Consider the following 21,876-nt stretch of genomic DNA (forward strand, 5'->3'; position numbering starts at 1 on the left):
ACTTGTTAGGTCAGGTAACTATACGACATTTAAAATACTTGCTAAAAGATTAAAACAGCTAAAAAGTTAGAGTTACTCCATTGCAGTGAGTTCATTTAATACTGCTTTTGAAACATTTTACAGCAGTGTAATGATAGACCTTAATTTATTCCAATCATCTTTTGTTCACTTTGATTTACGAACAGTGGAGCTGAAATAATCAGCCTTTTTGCTCCTCAGGCTTCCAAGAATACATTTTCATAAGTATTGCACAAGTCATCTTTTTGCAGCCATCACACATACTAATTGCAAATGTCTGTTTTTATGATAAGGAATGGTATTAACAGACAATTAAGGACAAGATCATTGGTTGCTCTGAACTGCTTTGGCACAAAAAATAGTTCACGGAATAAAACTTTCCTGTCAGGAAATGTATAAGGCCAAATATTGAAAATATATATACTCAATTCTTTGAAGGGTGTGTCTACAAAAGAATAAGCTTTGTATACAGTTGCCCGAATAATAACTGAAAAAAAAAAAACCCTTGAGATTTGCATCATTTATTACAGATTAATAGATCTCATCCTGTCTACTTTTGTGGCCCCAGAGTCTGATAACTTTTCAACACAACTGGGGGGAGAGGGAGAGGTTTTTTTTCAAGCCATGTGCACTGGCAATATGGGCATGATGGTTTGCATGAAAAACAATGTTTTACATTCATTCATTCTCTTGGTATTATTCAACATATATTGGCAGTGAGTGCATGTCAGAGGCAAAACAAAGCCAGTGATGACAGCAGGACAGGCTTTTTTCAAGATATGCAAGTTGAACATATAATTTCTTCCCTTTGAAATCTTCAGACTTCCAAGAGCAAGCCTGGGCAAATTTCTTTAAGGATTCTTTCTATTAATAATTATTACTGGTTTGTGCCATAGTCTCTTTTTCATTGCTGATTTATGAAAAATTTTTGTACCTTGCACTACAACTAGCTGGCAGAGGAAACTCATGAAAAGCCATGGGAATCTCTGACTTTCTCTAAATTCTGTTGCATTTTAAAAGTTTTGTGAGAAAAAGAAAGGATTTTATTTCCATCATGAAGGAATGCTCAAAGGCATGAGACAATCCCTCACTTAGAGTCAGCAGGTGAACTAGTCTGGTCAAAAAACCACATAGAAATTCTAGAATTAAGTAACCTACATTTTTAGAACCTTATTAATCGGTGCCAACCTGATCTATCTGCAGCTGAGGCTCTCTGTACAAACAGAGATTTACTGTCTGGAAGCATAAGTGGGGCATTCTACACGTTATTAGGGAAGTAATTAGTAGATTTTTACTAAAAATAGTATATATTGTCTTTTTTTAACATATATATATTTATAAATGGTTAGCAGTTACAAAAGGATTACTGCCAAATATTGCTTCATTTCTAATAGTATTTGACTGCACAAAACTCTTTCTCCTTCATCTCAGCAGTGGAAGGAAATAGTTTGACTGGAACATAAAAGAAAGGGATACACCTCCCCGCCCTCCCCAAACTAACTGATGGTACTGAACCTACCATATTTTTCTCCCCAAAATGATACAGCTTCTTTTCTTGTCCTCTTCTTTATACATATCAACTATTCACCAATTATAAAAGAGTTTAAAAATAACAGAATTGGTCTGTTCTTCCTCTACATTTGGCTCATGCCTACTTAGTTTGCTTAGCTGCTGGTTGCTCAGAGCATGAATCTTATGCTTGCTGGTTATAAAACCAAAAAGTTATTTGCCCTGACTCCTGCTGTACTGTAAGTAAAACCAAACATTGCCTCAGTCTGTGGTAGGAAAATTCTAGGATTTTTTTTTTTTCCTTGGGATCAATTATTGTTTACCTCACACGAAAATTTTTAGCACCTCTTCAAAATGTCTGATCTGAGGGAAGTGCATCCTAAATTATCTGCTGCCCGAGAGAGCATTAAAATGTGTTTTCTTTTTTAATAATGGGCAGCCCATTTCCATTTTCATATATAAAAATAACTCACCTAGGCAAAGCAAATGTACAGTTCCATCACTTCTTAAATAAAATTAATTTGCAGTAAGTTTTAAGTGCATATATATGTATTATTACCAATTAACATTTTAGATATTATTAAAGAGAAAAACATAATGACCCACCATAACTTTAAATTATTCACCATTACTTCTTTTCCCATGTGTCAACAAGCCTACCTATTTTTACCTTCTGTCCCTTATTCTTTACAGTGATTAAAGAATGACTGATTGGACAGAATATGCAGTAGATGGCAATACACTGTAAATAGTAGTAGATGGCTTGTGTTAACTGTGTTACAAAACTTAATTCATACTTTTAAGTGGTATGCCTTTTTTGCTTAGAAATGCCTTTATTCAGACAGAAAGCTTGGTTCTGGAAGCTAGTTTGGTATGCTGTGCACACTCTGTCTTCTGCTCCATCATTCAAAATTTTAGTTTACAGGTGACAAATGCACCTAGCTACAGAAAGCTTTCATTTTTCTGGAAGGGGCTGGTGTTGCATAGTCAAAGGGAACTGACTTCTAACAAAGGGTAAACAGGGCCCTTGAGCAGTTAACTATACCAGCTAACTCAGCCAGTGGGGTTATTTCCTTTGCACCTGTTTTTTGTTATTCACACTCATAAAATGCTCCTCTGGTTTGTATATGCACCAAAGAATAATAAGCTCAGGCTTTATGTTTGTTGCCTAACATTCTTAACAAACACATGCTGTTTACTGAGCATTTTTATTGTTGACTGGTGACAAGTTAGATTTAATAGACAGTTTTTCCTACATCATTACTAATTTGATAAATACAGCTAATTTAATACCTTTCCTAACACACTACTCACATAGTTCATTTTTATTTAAACAAAAAAATCAAAGTACTTGAAATCCAGATATTTTATGTAAGGCAAATTCTTTAATGACAGACTAACTTTACATAAATGCCCCTTGAAAGAATACACAAAAAATAAAAATACCATACCTATCTACACAGTGGGTTTTTTTTTTTTTTTCATTTATAGAAAAGGCACTCAGAATTAAGTAGTATTTTAGAAAACTAAAATAAGATTCTTTGCATTTCAAGTAAGCTCAGGATTAGGTAAAAACAGTTTATTGCTCTTGAAATGATTTCATTGGTTAAAACCCCAAAATCTATGGTTTTAGCACTGGACAAACTATTGCAGGCTTTTTGCCAGACTTTAGAAATTCTCTTTTGGTCGTTAACTAGTACATGAATGAAAAAAAAAAAAAAACCCAAAAACCAAAACCAAAAGTCACAACAAGGTAATTATACTAGGCCTGAATGGAGGTAGATGTTTATTATATATCTGCAGTCACTTGTCCAATTGTATTCTTTCACTGTTTAATTGAACTTCATATTCCTTTCTTATTTCCATGGGTTTTCTTTTATTCTTTATTTCTCTTTTCTCCTAAGTTACATACAGGACAGGTGAAATGACTCATCAGCTGAAGGTAGCTCTGACTCACCATGCAAAGCAGAAAGCATCTACTTGACCTATTTAGGCAAAGTATCAATTTAAAACTGTTCAAGTTAGAAAAGATTACTTCCTCACTAGCTTTGGACTGGGCCTATTTTTCTTTTCCCGATCTTGGTTCCCCGCTTTGTATGATGTTTATCCCTATACATCTTTTTCTCTTCCTATTTACATGAAAATTAATGTATCCAAATGTCAGTTCTGTTGGGGTAGTACCTCTACTACTTGGTAGCTTATGAACCAGTAACTTTTGTTCTCGCAAGGCATACCTGTTCCAAATGTAGCTGAAATATTTAATCATAATGCTTTTCTAAGGCTGAGTGTGAGGACTACGGATTACTTCAGAGACACAATGTGCATTTATCCACTCAATTCAAGAAATGTAGCAGTAATGGTACTCAGAGTCAGTTTACTATTCAGCTATATTAATTTACACATTCCTTTTTAAATTGCATATGGTTGATTGCTAATTTACTTGTTAGTTAAGAATTTTGTAGAAAATTTTAAAAAATTATCTTTCATCAACAACCACTTTAGGAGAAGCCAAATCTTTTTTGATACAGAAGACTAGACTCATCACAGGCGCAGAGACAGTAAATTCCAGAATCAATTGTGAAATCATCCTAAATTGCATGTTTTCAGTTTTAAAAGACTATTACTCGCTACAATCAGAAATATCTTTTCTAATGGAGATGCATATTTACATACACATACATTTGAGATTTTAGCTAAAAGTGAATGATGATGTCTCATAATCGTAAGACAGTTAAGATCATCCCAATGAAAGCATTTCTATGAAACTTGAACTTGGAAGAGCAGAATAAGCAATTGAGATAATTATTTGCAGAGGTGTTTTGAGCTGAAATAGGTCTGCGTCACCTTGCAAAGAACCTAACAGTCCTAAACATACAACATGCTAATACATATTAATACAATATTCAGATGTACAAATCCTACATTGCAGAATTTTTCAATCCCTACGGGTAGAAATGTTACAGAAAAAAATATGAAAAGAAAATTACATTCCACATTCTTACTAATGTATTTTGAGGAAGACAAATAGATTTTCATTTAAAAGGCCTTGGGGAGATCTTGAAAAGATTTCTGCTTTATGCCTGTATTAAGTGTTGCCCTCTTTTTCTCACACTCTCTTTCTAAGTCCCACGTCTTTTAAAATCCAGCTGGTCACTTTGTTCCATTCTACCATACTTAGAGTATTTCTATCACAGCCAGAACTTGTCTGTTCTTTGGGCAAACAAAGACAGCCTTACATTCACTGAGAGAAATAACTAAGGTCCCAAGAATTTACAGTGTTTCCTGGTATGGATTACAATATGAACCATTTTAACATCATATACTCAGCACCCATGAAATAAGACAAATTTTATTCATGCATCTAAACAGAGTTTGTTACATGCTCAGCCTTGGTTTGTTTTAAAAACAGAGATCCTGATAAAAAACAGGGAGAAAGAACTGAATGAACAGAAGAAGCCAGTTCATAAAGAGTTGCATTATGTTTTATCACAATTCCTTTCAAAACTGCAAAAGTGTTTTTTTTCTGGTCCATTAATCAAGAGAATAACTCCAATACAACATACATGTTATACCATATGGCAAATACTATGTATGGCAACTGCTCTGGACAGTAGAATAAATTAGTATTGTTTACAAAATTAAGATTTATGCTCCTAAATTAGGGAATTATCTGAATATTACACTTATTAGTTCTTCAAGAAAACCCCAGATGATATTACAACTCAATTTTAGTATGTAGAGCATTGGAACTTTTGCAAATTTGGTGAGATAAGGAAGAAAATCTCTAATAAATGTGTTTATTCTGATATCTAGTTTGTTTTCAATAAAACTTGCATTTAGTTAATTTATGAAGAAGGGCACTGCAAAACAATATTGAAGTTGGAGTCATGGTCTCAGATTTTCAATGGTTTTAAATTGTATTTTCTTTGGAGACAATGTTATAGCTCATTTGAAATTTAATTATAATTCAGCTAAAAAGTACCTTATATGGGTAATGATGAGGGTTGTAGCCGGAATGAAAAAGTCATCCACTCTGTCAAACTGCTTTCCCACTGGCTGAGTATGGATTGTGTGATGAGAAACACTCCCACTGGCTTGTGTTATTACCTACATAAAGTAACATGATTATGAACTACAGAAATACTCTTTCAAAATTTAATCTCTGTCCAAATAAATTAATACAGTATTGCCTCTGTATTCTACCTCTTGTATTACCCTTCAGCTACCAAGAAAAAGAACACAAATGACAGTGAATAAAGTTGATTAGCATTACAGAGAATTGTTACATACCTGACCACTTAATCTTCACGTTTACTTTTTTCCTCTTTTTTTTTTTTTCCCACCACTGGATCCATATTAATTAATTTACATTACTAAAGCCTCTAGTAGTTCTTAGTGCAAACTAAGTTTTTTGTTTGCGGGGTTTTTTTTTACACTAGACCCTAGAGGAATATTAAATTTCTTAAGCACCTCAGCCAGACCGAAAAGTTAAAATGTTATCAACTGATCCACAGGAAACTATGGCTATGTATACTCCCAATCCTTGTCAATCATGAGGTGATTCAAAATAGCGCAGACATATTTCAGAAGAGCAGTTGATTTGAGTTTACACATTTTTTAAGTTGTTATGAACAAATTTGCCTCGAATCCCCAAATCTTGGACCTTCTCTAAGGTAAATGTTTATGGGTGAATCATAGAATAAAAGACAATTCCATATAATAGCCACTATGATATTCACATACATGCACTTAAGAGTGAATTAAAAGGAGGAAAATAATCAATTATCTATACTGTAAGGAAAAAGAGAATGAAGATAATCAGTCACTTTAAAACATGATGAGATTGACACAATTATCAGTCATTTTCTGCAGAGAAATGACAGCTGAACTCCCACAAATTACCTTGCATACTCACAGTTACTAAGAGTCTGTAGGTGCTAAAAAGGTGTTTTCAAATGTTACTTATTTTTCTGCTTGAGCCCTGTCTTTGAATTTCTCTTATTCTTTATCTTATATCTATTTTTTTAAATACATAAGGATTTCATTAACTTCTAAAGAAAAGGAAAATTAGTTGAAATAGAAAGTAATTTTGAAACTATGACATAAAGACAATCACCATATTCTCAGGGGATTACTCTAAATAAGGAACAGAAAGTAGTGAAAAAGTAGAAATGCAAGCACAGCTTCTTGAAATGTTTCTCTAGTGACTGTCCCTAGGCTTGCCACTGCTCAGAGGCATGGGAAAAAGATTTTTAATATTTTACATCTGAAAAAAGCAATAAGTAAAGATGGAGCTTGTCACCTCCAGAACGTCAATATAATTTTAGTGAAATAAGAATATGCCCAAAATCCACTTTATCCTGAATTAGGGGAAAACCCATCATAAACAGCAACAGTTTGCTCTCAAAAGACTGGCAGTTACAAAACATGCTGCTGCTGTCAGCTGTATTCTTTATCCTTCTATCAATTCAGCATTGTCACTTCTGAGTAAGGGTGTTGAAAACAATTTCTAACTTTTTTAGCAAAGTCAGGTGTCTGAATTGTTTTCTGGTTACCTGAAATCATTTCACTGCCCCTGCTAGGGTCATGATAATAATGCTTAAAGGAAAATATACAAAATGTTGCAATTACACAAAGGTTCAACTTGTCTAGATTTCCTTGCATATAATCACTCCGATCACCTCACCTGCAAAGTTGGTGAATTCTTTTCCATGTTTCCCCAGCTCAGCACCCAGACTTGATCATGTGATTTATCATAGTGTAGTTTCACTGGAACAGGATCTGTACTTACTGCCTGAAGCATAATAAAAATAGAAATCCTTAGTTTCTGTCACATTTTCAAAAGAAAAATAATACATACACTTGAATTAAGATGATCACTGGACATGCATTTCCTGATGTTTTCAGATTGTATTTAAAATTATGTTGTCAATTGTTGAAACAGTCCTCTAATTAATTCAAAGTTACTGAATTGCTGAAACAGTGATTTTAATTCATTATATGCTCTAACATTTGGCATCGAAATTACATTATACTGAAGCTATTAAGAAGCTGAAAACAAAGGTTTTAAATCAAGCTAAAAAGTATTTATCTTCCTTCCCTACCATCACTCTCACTTTATATGTATCTGTTTCAAAAACTACACCGATTACTAGAAAATGGCTAAAAATGGAAGACTATTCTCAATCCACATACTGAAATCAATGCAAGGTGTTGCTACACAGCCCTGTATAAAACCAACACAATGTTGCCACACCCAAATCTTCCTATCTCTGCTAAACTGGGTATATTCTGTTGAAGCTGGAGAGATTGTTTTCATGTTTTCCAATTACAGTTGCTACTTTTAGTAGACTTGTGATCAGAACCAAAGTGTTTTCCCTACAACCTTGAGCACTGTCTCTTGGGACCACGAACCTTATAGACAGTTGAGCTCTACACTTCCTTTGGTGTGAGAACTGAAGACTTCAGAGGTATGAAATGGGAGGACAACATATTTCATTGAGTCATTCTACACGAGGTAAATAACTAGGGGGATTACTTTTCCATTTTCATCATTAAAGCAGAAAAAAAAAGTGGAAATTGTTTTTTAGTCTCACCATTATGGAACTCTAAAGCACAGCTTGTTTATAAGTTTGTCAAGGAGAGTACCAGCTGGCTAATTAAGTGAACCTAATTTAAACTAATGATGTAGATCCTCAAGATAATGCACTAATGGCTGGCTGAGACTGCTGATGATACTTAACTGTACTCCTGAGGTGTTGCAAGCCACAGCTTCATCTAGGCAGAGTTTGTTTTTCCTTTTGAAAATGGAAAACGAAGCCAGGTTGCTCACTGGCTCATTTAAAATCGGAAAGATATCCCTTGAAAAAGGTCATTTGTGTTTGATAACATTTTTCTGCTGCAGGTTAGAAGACAAGTTGTCTAAAATAATACTTGGGCTGTTGTATAGCTAATTTGTTCAGGTGTGTCAAATTTCCTTTTGGCTTCCCCTGACAAAAGGTCTGACCCATATGTGTTCTGCTGAATGAGTGCCAGCTATGTTCAGGGTCTGGGCCATAGCACTGCTAGGAGGAGGACAAGGAATTGCCCGTAGAGTCAGCACAGGTAATGCAGCTCCCAAGAGAGGAGCCAGCAGCAGAAAGGAGCTGAGCATCTTGGAAGCAGGCTTTCACAGCTGTTTCTAGCTAGCCAGGCTGATCTGCCAGCAGCATGGTGTGGACTGAACAATAATGAGCTCTGTTTACTTCAGCATGCCTCTAAGTCATGCCAGTTAATGGTGCACTGCTGAGCAATACTGGACAATTGCAGGTGACAGTGCTTGCTTTCAAGAATTTAGAAATGAAAGCAAATACTTCTCTTAACTTTAGAAAGAGAATTACCTGGCTAAATCAAAAAGTCTACGTAGATCTCTCTAAAGATAGACCATCCCTGTTTCCAATACATTTCAATTTAGTCTGCTCTAGAATTTGCTTTAATTACTGATTTTGATAAATATAGTTGTCATAGAAATAAATCATCCTCAAGTCTAGTTGTTACATATGTGCACCTGTACATACGTCTTTTATGTTAACTTTCATAGTAGAAAGGAATAAATGTAACATACATAGTAGTACTTCAGAGAAAAAACCATAATAAGCAAAACTAAATTAATTATTTTTATACAGAAAACAGCATAGTTACACAAATTATAGCGCCTTCAAATATGTTTTTAGTTGTCTTTAGGTTTTTTGCATCTTGACAGAAGTTTTATTAGAGTGCTGCTTATCTGGTTCATATTATTAAAGTAATGGAAAAGCAATGTTATTCTATCCCTCAAAATAAAATTTCTTTGAAAGTGAAAGGGTGTTTTTTCCTGGACTAGCATGCAGGCTTGTGGAGTATCTGGTTTCAGCTCAATATATTTGCTAAGGAGCACAGACTTAGTGCACAAAGCTCTGTGTAACACCTAGGCATCCTGTATGTCTGTTTTTTCAACTCATTACAGAATCTTGAATATTGATGTGATAGAACAGCAACCTATCTAACGCCATCCAAAAACTGGAGAATAGCTTTACGTATTTCTGGGGGAAGGGTGTAGATTTAATTAGTGGCTAATTTATTGAATTTTACTTATTAATTAACATACATTGTTGTGGTAAGTATCTCTAAACATACAGTTAATGGTAAAGCACTTAGTAAAATGATAACTAATGTAACTGAAGGTGATTTAGAAGAGTCTACCAATCAAACTATTCCATAAAACTTAAGTTTAAAAGAACCTCCAACTTATCTAATATTTTTCAGTGAGTTAAAAAGGCATAATACACTCTTGCCACTGAAGTCTAAATGCTAATAAATGTAATTCAATTGGTATTTCATCCACCATCTACAGGAAAGATGGCACATGAATGTCAGCCAGAGACCAGGGAAACCATTGCCAGAGATTCTAGTCCTTCAAATCTGTGGATTGCAGTAAGACCATGTTTTTTTTTGTCTCTCTTCGTGAAGAAATATACTGAAGTGGCTGTAAAAAAAGTCTTGTTTTCAAAAAAACAAAAATTCATTATCCACTCAGTTCATCTCTACTTTGATATGTAAAGGTCAATTTCACTAAAAATAAGTAAAAGAAAAAAATTCACAACTTTTTATTATTAACTTTTGAATAAAACTTTTTATTAGACTACGTCACCATTTGGATACGTCAGGTTTTGAGAAAACTGTCTACTGAGCCAGCTGACATAGAATATAGAAGGCAGAAAATACAGATGTGTAAAGAATGCACAATTATCAAAATTATTTGTCAAGTTAATGTAATTTTTAAATTGCAGTTTTGTTATGTATTTTTAAATTTTACATTAATATACATAATACATAAATACACTAATATCATAGAATCATAGAATGGTTTGGGTTGGAAGGGACTTTTAAAGGTCATCTAGTCCAACCCTCCTGCAGTAAGCAGGGACATCTTGAACTAGATATGTTGCTCGAAGTCCCACCTAGCTTGACCTTGAATGTTTCCAGGGATGGGGCATCTACAGTCTCTCTGGACAACCTGTTCCAGTGTTTCACCACTGCCATTGTAAAAAATTTATTCCTTATATCTAGCCTGTATCTACCCTCTTTTCATTTAAAACCAGTACCCCTTGTTCTATCACTACAGGCCCTATTAAAAAAATCTCTCCCCATCTTTCTTATAAGCCCTCTCTCAATATTGAAAGGCTGCAATAAGGTCTCCTCAGAGCCTAACATACAACATATAATCTATACATTAAAGATTTTTATTCATTTATCAGGGAAAAAGGCAAAAGGCATGAAGAAAAGCTCTATTTAAATGTTTTTATTAAAAATTTAGATTAGAGTTCTAATTAAAATAAATCCACGTTTTATTTAGCTAAAGAACATCTGTTTCCTAAGAATGTGTTACTGTAAGTAACCCTGTAGATGTTAGGCACATTTGTATGATTAAAATTTGAATCAGAACACCCAGTCTGGTGTCAAAACCTCTTTATCAGTTTCACATACAAGTGCCCTTTCTTCTAAGAATCAGAGCAGGATTGTTAATAAGTTATTAACTAGCTTCAGAGCTCTTTGCCCAGGAAATAATTTTATCTCAGAAAAAGAAGAACCTTGGTTTTAAAGGAAATGTCAAGATTTTATATGATCTGTAATGTACTTAAAAAACCCCACAAATACACAAACCCAACCAAAAAACAAGGCCCTTGTCTGCTGACAAGACTGTTGACAGTCCCCAACTATAACCGATTGACTTTTTTTGCCACTAAAAGTGAAATAAAGCTAATCTTTCTGCTCAAATTACATCATCCCGAGAGACTAAAGAGTGTATAATGAAATATATTCTATGTGTCTGATTAAAAAAAAAAAAAAAAAAAGAAAAATAGTGTAATATGGTGGGAATACTAGGCAGAAAACTAATAGCAAAAAATATGATTTTGCCTTTTCTATATGCCTTGTTAACATGAACAGTTTAAGACTTTATATATTCTCTTCATATTTAGAAAAAATATTTTTAGAATTTAATGAGTTTATGGCTACTATTTTCTAAATCCATTTTCACGTCTTTAACAATTCAACAGAATAAAATCTCCCCTTATGTAAATCCCCTCTGTAACCTCACAGTACAATGATATCAATGATACCACCAGATTCATAAAGGGAGAAAAAGAGAGAGAAAGAGAGACAAGAGTACAGTGGTTATAGTATTTGATTTGAGTGGTGGCAACTAAACATCAAATTTTTACTCTATCCCAGTGAGACTACTGACCATTTGGATTATAGTGTGACTCTCTCAGGCTCTCCTGAGGGAACTGTACTCGTTCAAAACACTAATATTCATTTTAGCATTGCCTTGTACCTTGGTCTTCCACAAACTATATGAGTGCATTAATCCCTCTACCATAACACTGATTTCTCTCTTTTACCCAATGAATTGTTTTGAATAAGCAGAATATCTCCAGCATCCCAGAGACTGAGAAACCAATAGTACTACCTTACACAGTAGAGAGGAATAGAGGAGTTCGAATTTACAGTCTCCAATCTTGGCTAAGGGTGGTGTTGGGTCTTCCACGATTCCAGTAATTTCTCTCTCTAAAAGCTTACTGAATAACAGTCCTCCACCTTCTGTAGTCAAACCTAACCTCCTAACCTCTCCTGTCAGAACTGACAGGCACATTCCTGTGATAAGACTCTATTTTAATGAATCTTCATTTTCAAGTGAAAAGTACCTCAAGCCAGAAACTTCCCAAAGAACTTGTTTCCTCAACTACTTGATTAATAAGAGTTTCTTTCATGTTGATTCTCTCCCTCCCAATTGCCTATTGACAAGAACAGTCACTAAACATAAACTGCTGCTAAATACCAACAGTAGATCAGCTTTTTTCTAGATACTGTGTTTACTCTCAAGCTAACTACATTTTTTTTTTTAAATATGAAGGAAAACCTTAAATTCTTGTGTCCAAATTAGATATTAACTTAAAAATTAGAAACAAATACCTGTACAACTTTCTGAGACTGTACATCAACAATAAGAACTCTGTCAAGTGTGGGCTGAGTTACATAAATGAACTTGTCTTTTACATTAACCGCCGTTGCCCATACACACCGCTGAACAGGATCTCCATCCACTTTGGGACAAACTTCATCCTATAATTCAACAGAAACAGGGAAAGTGTAAGAATCAAACCAGTCAACGACACAATGAAAAGACAAATTATACTCTTTTTCTTCTTTTTTAACTGTAAAATAAAGTGTCAGAAAATTTAGGGAAGGAAAAAGGACAGGCAACATTAGGACATAGACTAGCATTAGCCAAACTGCATGTTGTAAGCACTACACAACTCACAAGCACTTTAGTGTAAACCATACACCAGCTTTTTTGGATGTTTCCTAGGTATTCAGGCAGTTAGTGCAGTTGTCCTGAGAAAGAAACCCATCTGAAACAATAACACATGTAGAAAGTGAGCAAGAGCCAGGAGACCTTAAAAACAGAAAAACGGAATTAGACACACAATGTCTCATTACTGTGCAGTAGCTAGCAGCTTCCCCATCTGCACCATCACAGTATTTTGCAAAGGAAGGCAGTTACAGATATGGCTCACACTTACACCTGAGAACAAAGCAGTAAGGCAGGCAAATACTAAATTGGGAAGATGATAACGTATAAATGGAGAGGAAGAGAAGGAGGTGTGGTGCAAGTTGTCACATGGTATGGGGTAAAGCAGCAGCAGTTAGAGGGATCTGCTTTTTGGTCACATGGATTACTGGTATGTTGCTTCAAACGTCAAGAAGTTTGGCTAATTCTGCCATAAGACATTCTCACAGCCTATCTCACTAGCGTTAAACTCAATACAAATCAAATGGCTTCTTACTATCATTCCTTCCCCCCTCTGCCCTTCCATCCCTGCAAAAGGATGAATTTGAAACAAAAGTAAAATTCCTGTTGACTTCAGTGATTTCATATTTCATATTCATATTTCATAATACATGTATTTATAACTATGCACTCACTCAAAATATCTATCTATAGTTTACATGCTCGCTATTCATATTTTTATATAAATATATTCCCACTCATCATATATATTTATATTTACCTCTGTCTATTTGTAACTATTTACTCCCAGTGAAAGTTTGTTTTTATCAAAATTAAAAGTTACTTGGTCAAATATGTTACCATATTTGGAAATTCCCTTTATGAAATAGCATGATTTTTTCCTACAATGGTCATCAAATTTATGTAAAAACAAGGACCTGAAAAATATTCTGCCTGGAGAAGTACAGCATGTGCCACGCTTTTTTGTTTTCCTGGCCTATTCTTCTTTTCCCTCTTAATTCTTTTTTCCTTTCACCACACTGGGCAATTTCACCAAATCATAAATATTATTACTTTTTAGCATTTATCTGCTGCTTATTCCTAATTTAGAATGCTCTGTCTGATACTTCATAACCTGTTGCTGTGAAAATAATTATGATATGTCAGCAGATTATGACTTCAAGGTAGAATGAACAGCAAGAGTTGATGAGATCTTAAACAATTCTGTTTCTAAGCATCAGACTCCTTTCAAAAAGAATGGGAAAAATAACATGACAGAACAACATATCTGGCCCTAAGCATGTTTTTCAAGAAGATGATGCATTTCAACACTAACTTTTCTGTATCATCAACATTCTTTGCCTGCTGTGCCTCTGTATGTTTGAGAAAATACATTCCACCTTTATATGTCAAAATAACACATAAATCAGTTTCCAGCTCAAACAGAGGGTGTTTCTTTACAGGAGATCAAAAGCCACTGCTTGGTTCTTAAACCTCAACAAAGGGAAGGTCTTTCAGAAATCACATTGATAAGGAAAGGTTACTAAACTCAGGTACCATGGGATGGCACATAATCAGGAACTTCAGCAGAATTTAGAAATAAGTAAAAAGAGTAAGATTTATTTAGTACTGCTAAAAAACCATGCTCTTTGAAGGGATAAGCTTAAAATCCATTTTTTAAAGAACGATAGGCTTGGAGACAAGCAGGACTTTCATTCTTAAATGTGGCTAAAAGCTTTTCATCACATGAAGTGTCAACATAAACAAGTATGTCTAACATGATGTGCAATCATCAGATCAATGATCTATTGTCATTTCCCTTCTGTGCACTTTTCACTTCAATTGGAAGGTTGTTTCATTGATGCCAAATTATTTTTTATATTATTCTAAATATGCCTTGTCTTAGTTCCATGTTTTATCTAAAGAGATAACTACTTTTTGACTGTTCTACAGTCCTCTCTTCCTCAGAGAACAGTTTCTTCAAATAACACATCTGTAAATGTTTATAACAACTCTGTACTGTGTCATTCTTTTCAGTCATCTGCCTCAGGGATGTCACCTTAGTTTACCCCAGGTTTTGGTGCTGTGAATTCTACAAGAACACATTCAATACATTATTAAAAAATAACACTAACTCCTGCTGAAGAAGCCTAGGTCTCTCTCACATGGCATCATATAGATTAGTGTAAATGATTATGCTAATCATACCTCCCATTGTGCGCAGTATAGCAGAACAGGAAAATATGTAAGTTAAGCACTTATAACTATATCTAGAGTTGAGCAACCTCCTTAAACATTTTCCTAAATCTGAGTCTAAAATACTGACTGAAGTGTATTTCTAAATATTATTTCAATGTAAAAACAACATAAATGCAGTTTTTTGTATTTGTATATAGAAGTATACACACACATATATATTTAAATTAGAAAATACAGGGCATGATTCTTATTATCTATTTAATTCATAAAACTTGCTCCTTCTGTTCCAATTTAAATACAGCATGTAGAAAGCACAACACTTTCTCAGATCTAAAGTAAAAAATATTAAGTAAAAAATAAATCTACATACACAAATGCAGTTTACTGGTTCTAGAATATTGTTTATGTTGTCATAAATTTCTATAATCCAATGCCAACTCTCACTTTGCCCCCCAAAACAGAAAAATTAAAATAAAAGCAAAAAAAGTGTTTCTCCAAAATAACACTGGAAGTTATGCACCAAAATTCTCATATCCAAAACAGAGTTCCCCAGCATGAATTAGTTTATGCAGTAGTTTCTCTAGTTATTCAAACCCATGTTTATCTAGATGCCCCAGAAATAGCCTCAATCAATGGAACTGAAATCTTGCTTTTGAGAAGTTTACATTTATCTGATTAGAAAGTTTGGATTTCTTTTACATTACAGGCAGTAGTTCTGAGGCTTTATATTAATTTCCCCAGTGGTTGGGTATTTGGTTAAAATAATTTCTCCTTAAAATATAAGCATAAAACCACCATTTTCTTCTTCTAATTAAAATGTGAGCAATTTACTTTTTCCTAATTTATTCTCTCCGAAAAAAAGCTTACATCTGATAAAACATTAATTTATTTCATTGGGTTTTTTCCCCCCCACACACTTTTTAATCAAAAAGTGACTTGCCCTGTAACAAGTCAGCAGATTGAGCAAAATAAATCCTTAGGGAAGGTTTTTCAAGGTAGTCTGGGGCAAGAAATTCTCAAGAGAAAACATGTACTTGTAGATTTATATGTGCAAATTCTATGTTTATAAACTTACACTTAATGCAAGGGTCTTCAGTGTTCTAAAAAGATTTGAGTCAAGCTCTTTAATCAGTATAATGAAATGTTTATCTATACTACGACTGTCTAAGAATGACATCAACAGGTTACAACAGTGCATGTATTAAGAAATTAATTTATATATCACCTATTCTATATTCAGTTATTGTTTACTTGACATTCTGTAGTAACAATCAGACTGTGGACCTTTTTCACATTTATTTTCAACAAACAAAGGTTAATAATTTTGCATTTGCTACACTTAGTGTGTTGTAAGAGTAAAAACTGAAGCAATTTCTGTGGACTAACAAATGTGTTTCAAGTTAATTTCCTGTGGAAATTTTGCTCTGCCATGTAGTCACATTCATTATTTTGAAATTAAGTATTTTGCTCCCACCTCCAGCACATATTCAAGTGTGAGATGGCCTAGTTCACTGAAATATGGCCATTATGTGCTAGTTCTTGTAATAAAGAGGAAGTCAAGATTATGTTGAAAGCAAAAGATTTTTTCCATTGGTCTCAACAAAGGCAAATGTTTCAATTGCTTCTTTTCCCACCTCCAGCCTTCTGAAATAATTATTCTAATTGGGATTCATTGGGAAGGGAAAATGAAAACATTTTTGCATAAGAATTAGAATTTAAAGGCTTTGGATAATATTAATTTGCAGAAGATAAATAGAGGATGCATATTAGTGAGGAAAATGTCCCAAACACTTCAGAATGAAGACAGTTAACAGCTGAAAGGCTACTTGGACCATGGTTAAGAATATATTTGACAACAGGTTAAACAAACAGATGTCAAAGCTGGTATAACTGAAACTTAATCTGCATCAGAAAACAGAAATATGTTTATTTCTGTCCCTATGCATCTAGAATTGTCATTATCAACCTAATAAAAGTCAACTTGCATTTGATATCAATTTAGAAGATTTAAGTAATTTAGGAGATTCTGGGAAGGAGAGGAGGAAGCTCTTTATATTCCTCTGAACCATGATGATCCAGTAAAGCACTAAATCTTTTCCTTCACTTTAAACACAATGAAAGTCTAATTGATTCCCATGTTAGACACACACTAAAGTGCTTTGCTGTATTGACACTCAGTTGCATAAGAGGCAATTAAATATTTAGATAAGGGTTCTCAAGGATATAGTTATTGAGAAATTGTATTTACCTTTCACAAAATTAGCATACCTAAATATGTACATGTGTAACTACTGCAACATTTGTTCACAATACAATGCAATGCCATGTAGAAACATCTGGGTTCATTCTTTTACAGGAGCTCAGCTAAGGGTAATTTGTTTTGTTGGCAGGCAAACAGGAAACCTGGGGAGGAACACTGCAGTATCACATGTAATATCCAGACATTTTCTGTGACGCTTCTAGTACCTAAACTGTGGTGCAGAATTTAGAAATGTTCCTACCCTTTAGCAAATGTTTGGCAATGAAACAGGTCTACTAAAGTTTTACTTATCATTTGAACAGCTAATTCAGAAAAGTGTAAAGAAATGAGAGAGGTTTAAGAAAGCATGTATTTTCTTTAGGTATATTAAGAGATAAGCGATGCAGATTTTATTAGTGATAGCTGACGTAGATGTGAAAAGCTATGTAAAGCCACCTCAAAACATGCAGTATACCAACATCTCTGATTAGTAAAGTTATATGACGAGGTTAAAGACAATTACTAATGAACAATTTATGACATGAACTCTTACCACTGAACAATCACATGCTGAACTTGTTAAAAATCTGATCCTGGGACAAAACTGGGTTATTTTATTATTCTTATTTAGAGATTACAGATTTTCCAAGGAGGCTTGAGGAAGATATGATATTCTTCAAAGGAGGAAACAGTTGTCTAAAGCTTCATATTCAATGAGTTTTTTCAAGAATATACTACTGCTGTTGTAGTATTAGCATGTAGTACATGCATGGAATTCTTTTAAACTCATGTTTCATGCTTCTTCTAGGAGCAAAGTAATCTTAAAGGTTTTTTCTCAAAATTTCAAAATTTTTTACTAAACACGACTTCTCAAGTTTTCCTTTTTTTGGAATGCAGAGTGAACAAGGATGTCACTATAAGTAGAAAAACATAAGGATATATTTTCCAAATATTTCTGATTTCTCTTACAAGAATAAAGATTTATTAACCACCATATGTGAGGGAAGATGTTTGCAGTGTTCAGGGGAATACGTAGAAATATTGTTGAATTTAATGGGTAAAGTGACATGCATGTAGGTACAAAGCTTTATTTCCGGCTATATATTTACCACACCTACCACAAACCAAAGATATCCAAAGAAGGACAAGTCTATACCTACTTTAAAATGAAATTTATCAAGTAGCCTACTTTGGTCTCTTTTTTTTTTTTTTTTTTTCTTTTTTTCAGGGTGTAAGGACTTAATTATTATGCTACTTTAGATTTGAAGGCTACAAAAAGGAAACAAGTTTGACTTATCCATCATGATTATTACCACATTTCAATAAAAATACACTTAAAATCTAGGCTGCACTTTAGGCCAATAAAATTTTAACAGACTTCTTAAATAATCAGCTTTTGAATTAAACAGCCATAAAAAAGCTCTTTGGCTTATTTTTGGCTGTGTCAACCTAATTTCACTTAAGCAGCACAAATCAAGGTATCATTAGCTGTCCAAAGCATAATTATTCACACTAAAATAAATCTTGCTGCTGAGTACAGCAGCCTTTGACATCAATAATGATAACCGAAGAGGCAAATTCCATTGAGACAGTTCTGCTGTTATTTCAGTGTGCTTTAGGTATCAGGGAAAAAAACCAAAGTGTACAGCTCATGGGTTATTATGTATTTCAAGGTCACTCATTCAAATCCAAATAATGAGAAAAAGTTATTATTTCTGAAAGGTGATAGATCATATGGAACAAATCTTAACATACTGACTAGGACCAAGTGTTCCTGTGAGAACATGCATCATGGCAGCTAGCAATTTGATTAGCAGTAAAGGAAAAACAACAAAACAATAAATTGAATTGGAGAATACACTACAGTTTTTATGTATGCTATACATGGAAGCTACCTCATAAGTGCACAGAATTTGGTGAAATCAGCTATAAATCTGCTAACAATAAAGTTATTGAAACTACTGATATGAATTTTAAGTTGGAGTCAAAGCATCAATCATCTCTACTAACTTCAGTGGAGCTGTAAGAGTGTTTATCAGGAAAGGGATTTGCCTCATGATACCTGACAGTTTAATATAGACAACCATCCAGTGGAGAAAAAGAAACCATTAAAAATAATAACTTTAGGTCTTATATTTAATAGAGAGAGAATCAATCTCTGATTCACAGAGATGCACTTAATGGGGTGGGGGGAAACAAAAACAACCACAAACATACCAGAAATAAAGAGTAGAGAGGTGTTAAAGGAAAGGACTGGGAAAAAAGAAAGACAGCCAAAGAAAATAAAGAGCTTGAAAAGTGTACAGGGAATATTCAATCCAAAAGAGAGTGAAAGTTTGAATTTGATCAAGGAAAATACAAGAAATTTTGAGTCCACCATTATAAGCTACTTATTCATTGAGAAGACATGTCTGAATTTATCAAGCAGGAAACACTAAACTAGCAATCATAAATTCATATTTAAAGACAACCATAACTGAGAAAACACTACAAATAAATTTAAAAAAATAACTTGCCTGAAAACCGAGGAGTTTTTCACTAGGCTTAATATGTCTCTGAAATTCACATTCCACTGGTTGTATTATTTTGATGCCATCTTCATAAAAAACATAAAACATGTTCCCAATTCCCAGACCTTAGGAACAAAAACACATTGAAATGTATAAAATTAAATAATGACAAAAAAGAAAATCCTTGTCTTGAACTAAAAAGCTCATCACATTTTTGGTACGAGATCAATTTGTTAATGAGTACAGTGCTAATACAGCTAATCCTATGGGATCTTTTGTTGTAAAACTAAACCAAAACTGTTACATTATTCAGAATGAATTTCACATAGTTTTGTCCATTGGCAAGACTGTCTTTATGAATACAAATCTAGAAATATATAGTTTGACAGCTGCAGTAACGAATGTGATCTCGTGAAATCATCTACATTGAAATAAAATTAATATAAATTCTCCATGTATACTTATTTTTCTTTTTCTGAGGATGGAATAGTTAAAGTAATTTCTGTATAACATTGAAAGAGAAGTTCTGAATCTTTGTTATAAACCCTTATTTGACATTTCTTTCAGTCAGAAAAGGAAATATTCTCTATTGTATTTTATTGGAAAGTCAGAGTTGGGCAGATATTCATTCCAAGTTTGAAGGGCCACAAATGTTTATGGAACTATTCAACCCTTCTACCAAAATGTTACTGAATGAGAGGGATGATGTAATGTTTTGTGGAGAAGGTGGGAACCAGATCTGTAGCATGAAGTCTCATAATATCTGTGGTCATGCTCATGACAACAAAAAAGAACATTCTCCTTAGTTTACCATGTACCAATTAAGACAACAGTTGTTGATTTGCTATGTGGATGCTATGATGAATGATCAGTTCCTATCTGTAAAATTCTACGAAGAAAATCACAGTACTCTTAAAATTACAATTATAACCAATTTTGACAGCTAAACTGTGGGCTACAATGATAAAAATGTGTATGTATCCTGCATACAGGGCCTAAGCTTCCATTTGACATAACACTATTTGGTACAGGAACATAGGGGAATAAAACCCAGGAAAAATAAATTTGAGTCTGAAATTCTGCTTATCCTAAATTCTGAAGGAAAACCTATGCTAATACAGAGAGAACACATCTTAATATCAAATAAAATAATGAGAACATTAAGGGGGAAGGGAAGCGTGTGTTTGTGTATAGATATATGTATGTACACACATACATAAAAGTTCCCAGTCCCCATTAGGAATCATATAGGTAATATAGTCATTTAAAAGGTAGTAATATGCATAAGGTTGTCTGGCCATGCCCAGAACAAGCAAATTCAACTATCTTTGAGAAATCTTGTGGAATCATTTCCCACTTCTGGCCAAGTTTTCCTAAAAAAGAAAGAAGGGACAGTCTCCTAGCAGGGTTTTCCTCATTTTATATGAAATCTAACTATTAAGAGGTTACCAAAAAGTGGGAGAGGAATTTGTCTATGCTGCATTTGTTGTAGCATAGAAGCAGGCTCACATTCAAAGAAAACTTACCAGTCATGTCTATTCTGAGCATAAGGTGCACTAAGGGCGATATGCCCACTCTGGCCAATGGGATACTTTTGTATGCCTTTGCAGGTAAACCATACAACCTATATTAGATAATATGTCAAGGTCTTTCTTTAAAAAATGCCTGACACTGCATTCTGTAAGAACAGCTGGAATTTGTAGATAAGCCTGACTGAGGTTAGGCTGCCCATACCAGTGCACACAGCGTAGAGATCTACAGCTGAGCAACTGGCTTATTGTATCTTGGTGATAAATAAATATGTGGAGCTGGCTGGTGACAAAACAAGGTTTTCCCTTCTCCCTGGTCTCATTGCCTAAAATATATTATAGCTATTAGCAGGATAAGTAATACCAGAATGTGAGGAAGTAAATCAGCTGATAGCCCCAAGTGATATAGACATTTGACAGACTCCTAAAACTTCCTCCTCAGTTGCCAGTGCTCCAAAGCAGGCTTTCCAATGTACAGATAATATTCATGTATAGGAACCCAGTCCAAACTTTTAAGGCTTTATTTCCAACATACGGATAGTAATGTTCACCAAACTGTTC

General features: G+C 34.0%; 1 protein-coding gene across 3 annotated transcripts in view; it reads right to left on the bottom strand.

Moving 5' to 3' along the window:
* FSTL5 (follistatin like 5) overlaps positions 1-21,876 on the bottom strand; it is a 303,783-nt gene that overhangs the window by 18,201 nt on the left and 263,706 nt on the right. For all 3 annotated transcript variants that reach the window (XM_075709268.1, XM_075709267.1, XM_075709266.1), the window contains 4 exons: positions 19,793-19,911; positions 12,520-12,669; positions 7,214-7,321; positions 5,510-5,634 (listed from right to left, as the gene is read on the bottom strand). In XM_075709268.1, coding sequence (XP_075565383.1) covers positions 5,510-5,634; positions 7,214-7,321; positions 12,520-12,669; positions 19,793-19,911 — 502 coding nt within the window. The remainder of the gene's footprint in view (positions 1-5,509; positions 5,635-7,213; positions 7,322-12,519; positions 12,670-19,792; positions 19,912-21,876) is intronic.

This window comes from Pelecanus crispus, chromosome 4 (assembly GCF_030463565.1).
Source record: "Pelecanus crispus isolate bPelCri1 chromosome 4, bPelCri1.pri, whole genome shotgun sequence".
Taxonomy (NCBI): Eukaryota; Metazoa; Chordata; class Aves; order Pelecaniformes; family Pelecanidae; genus Pelecanus; species Pelecanus crispus.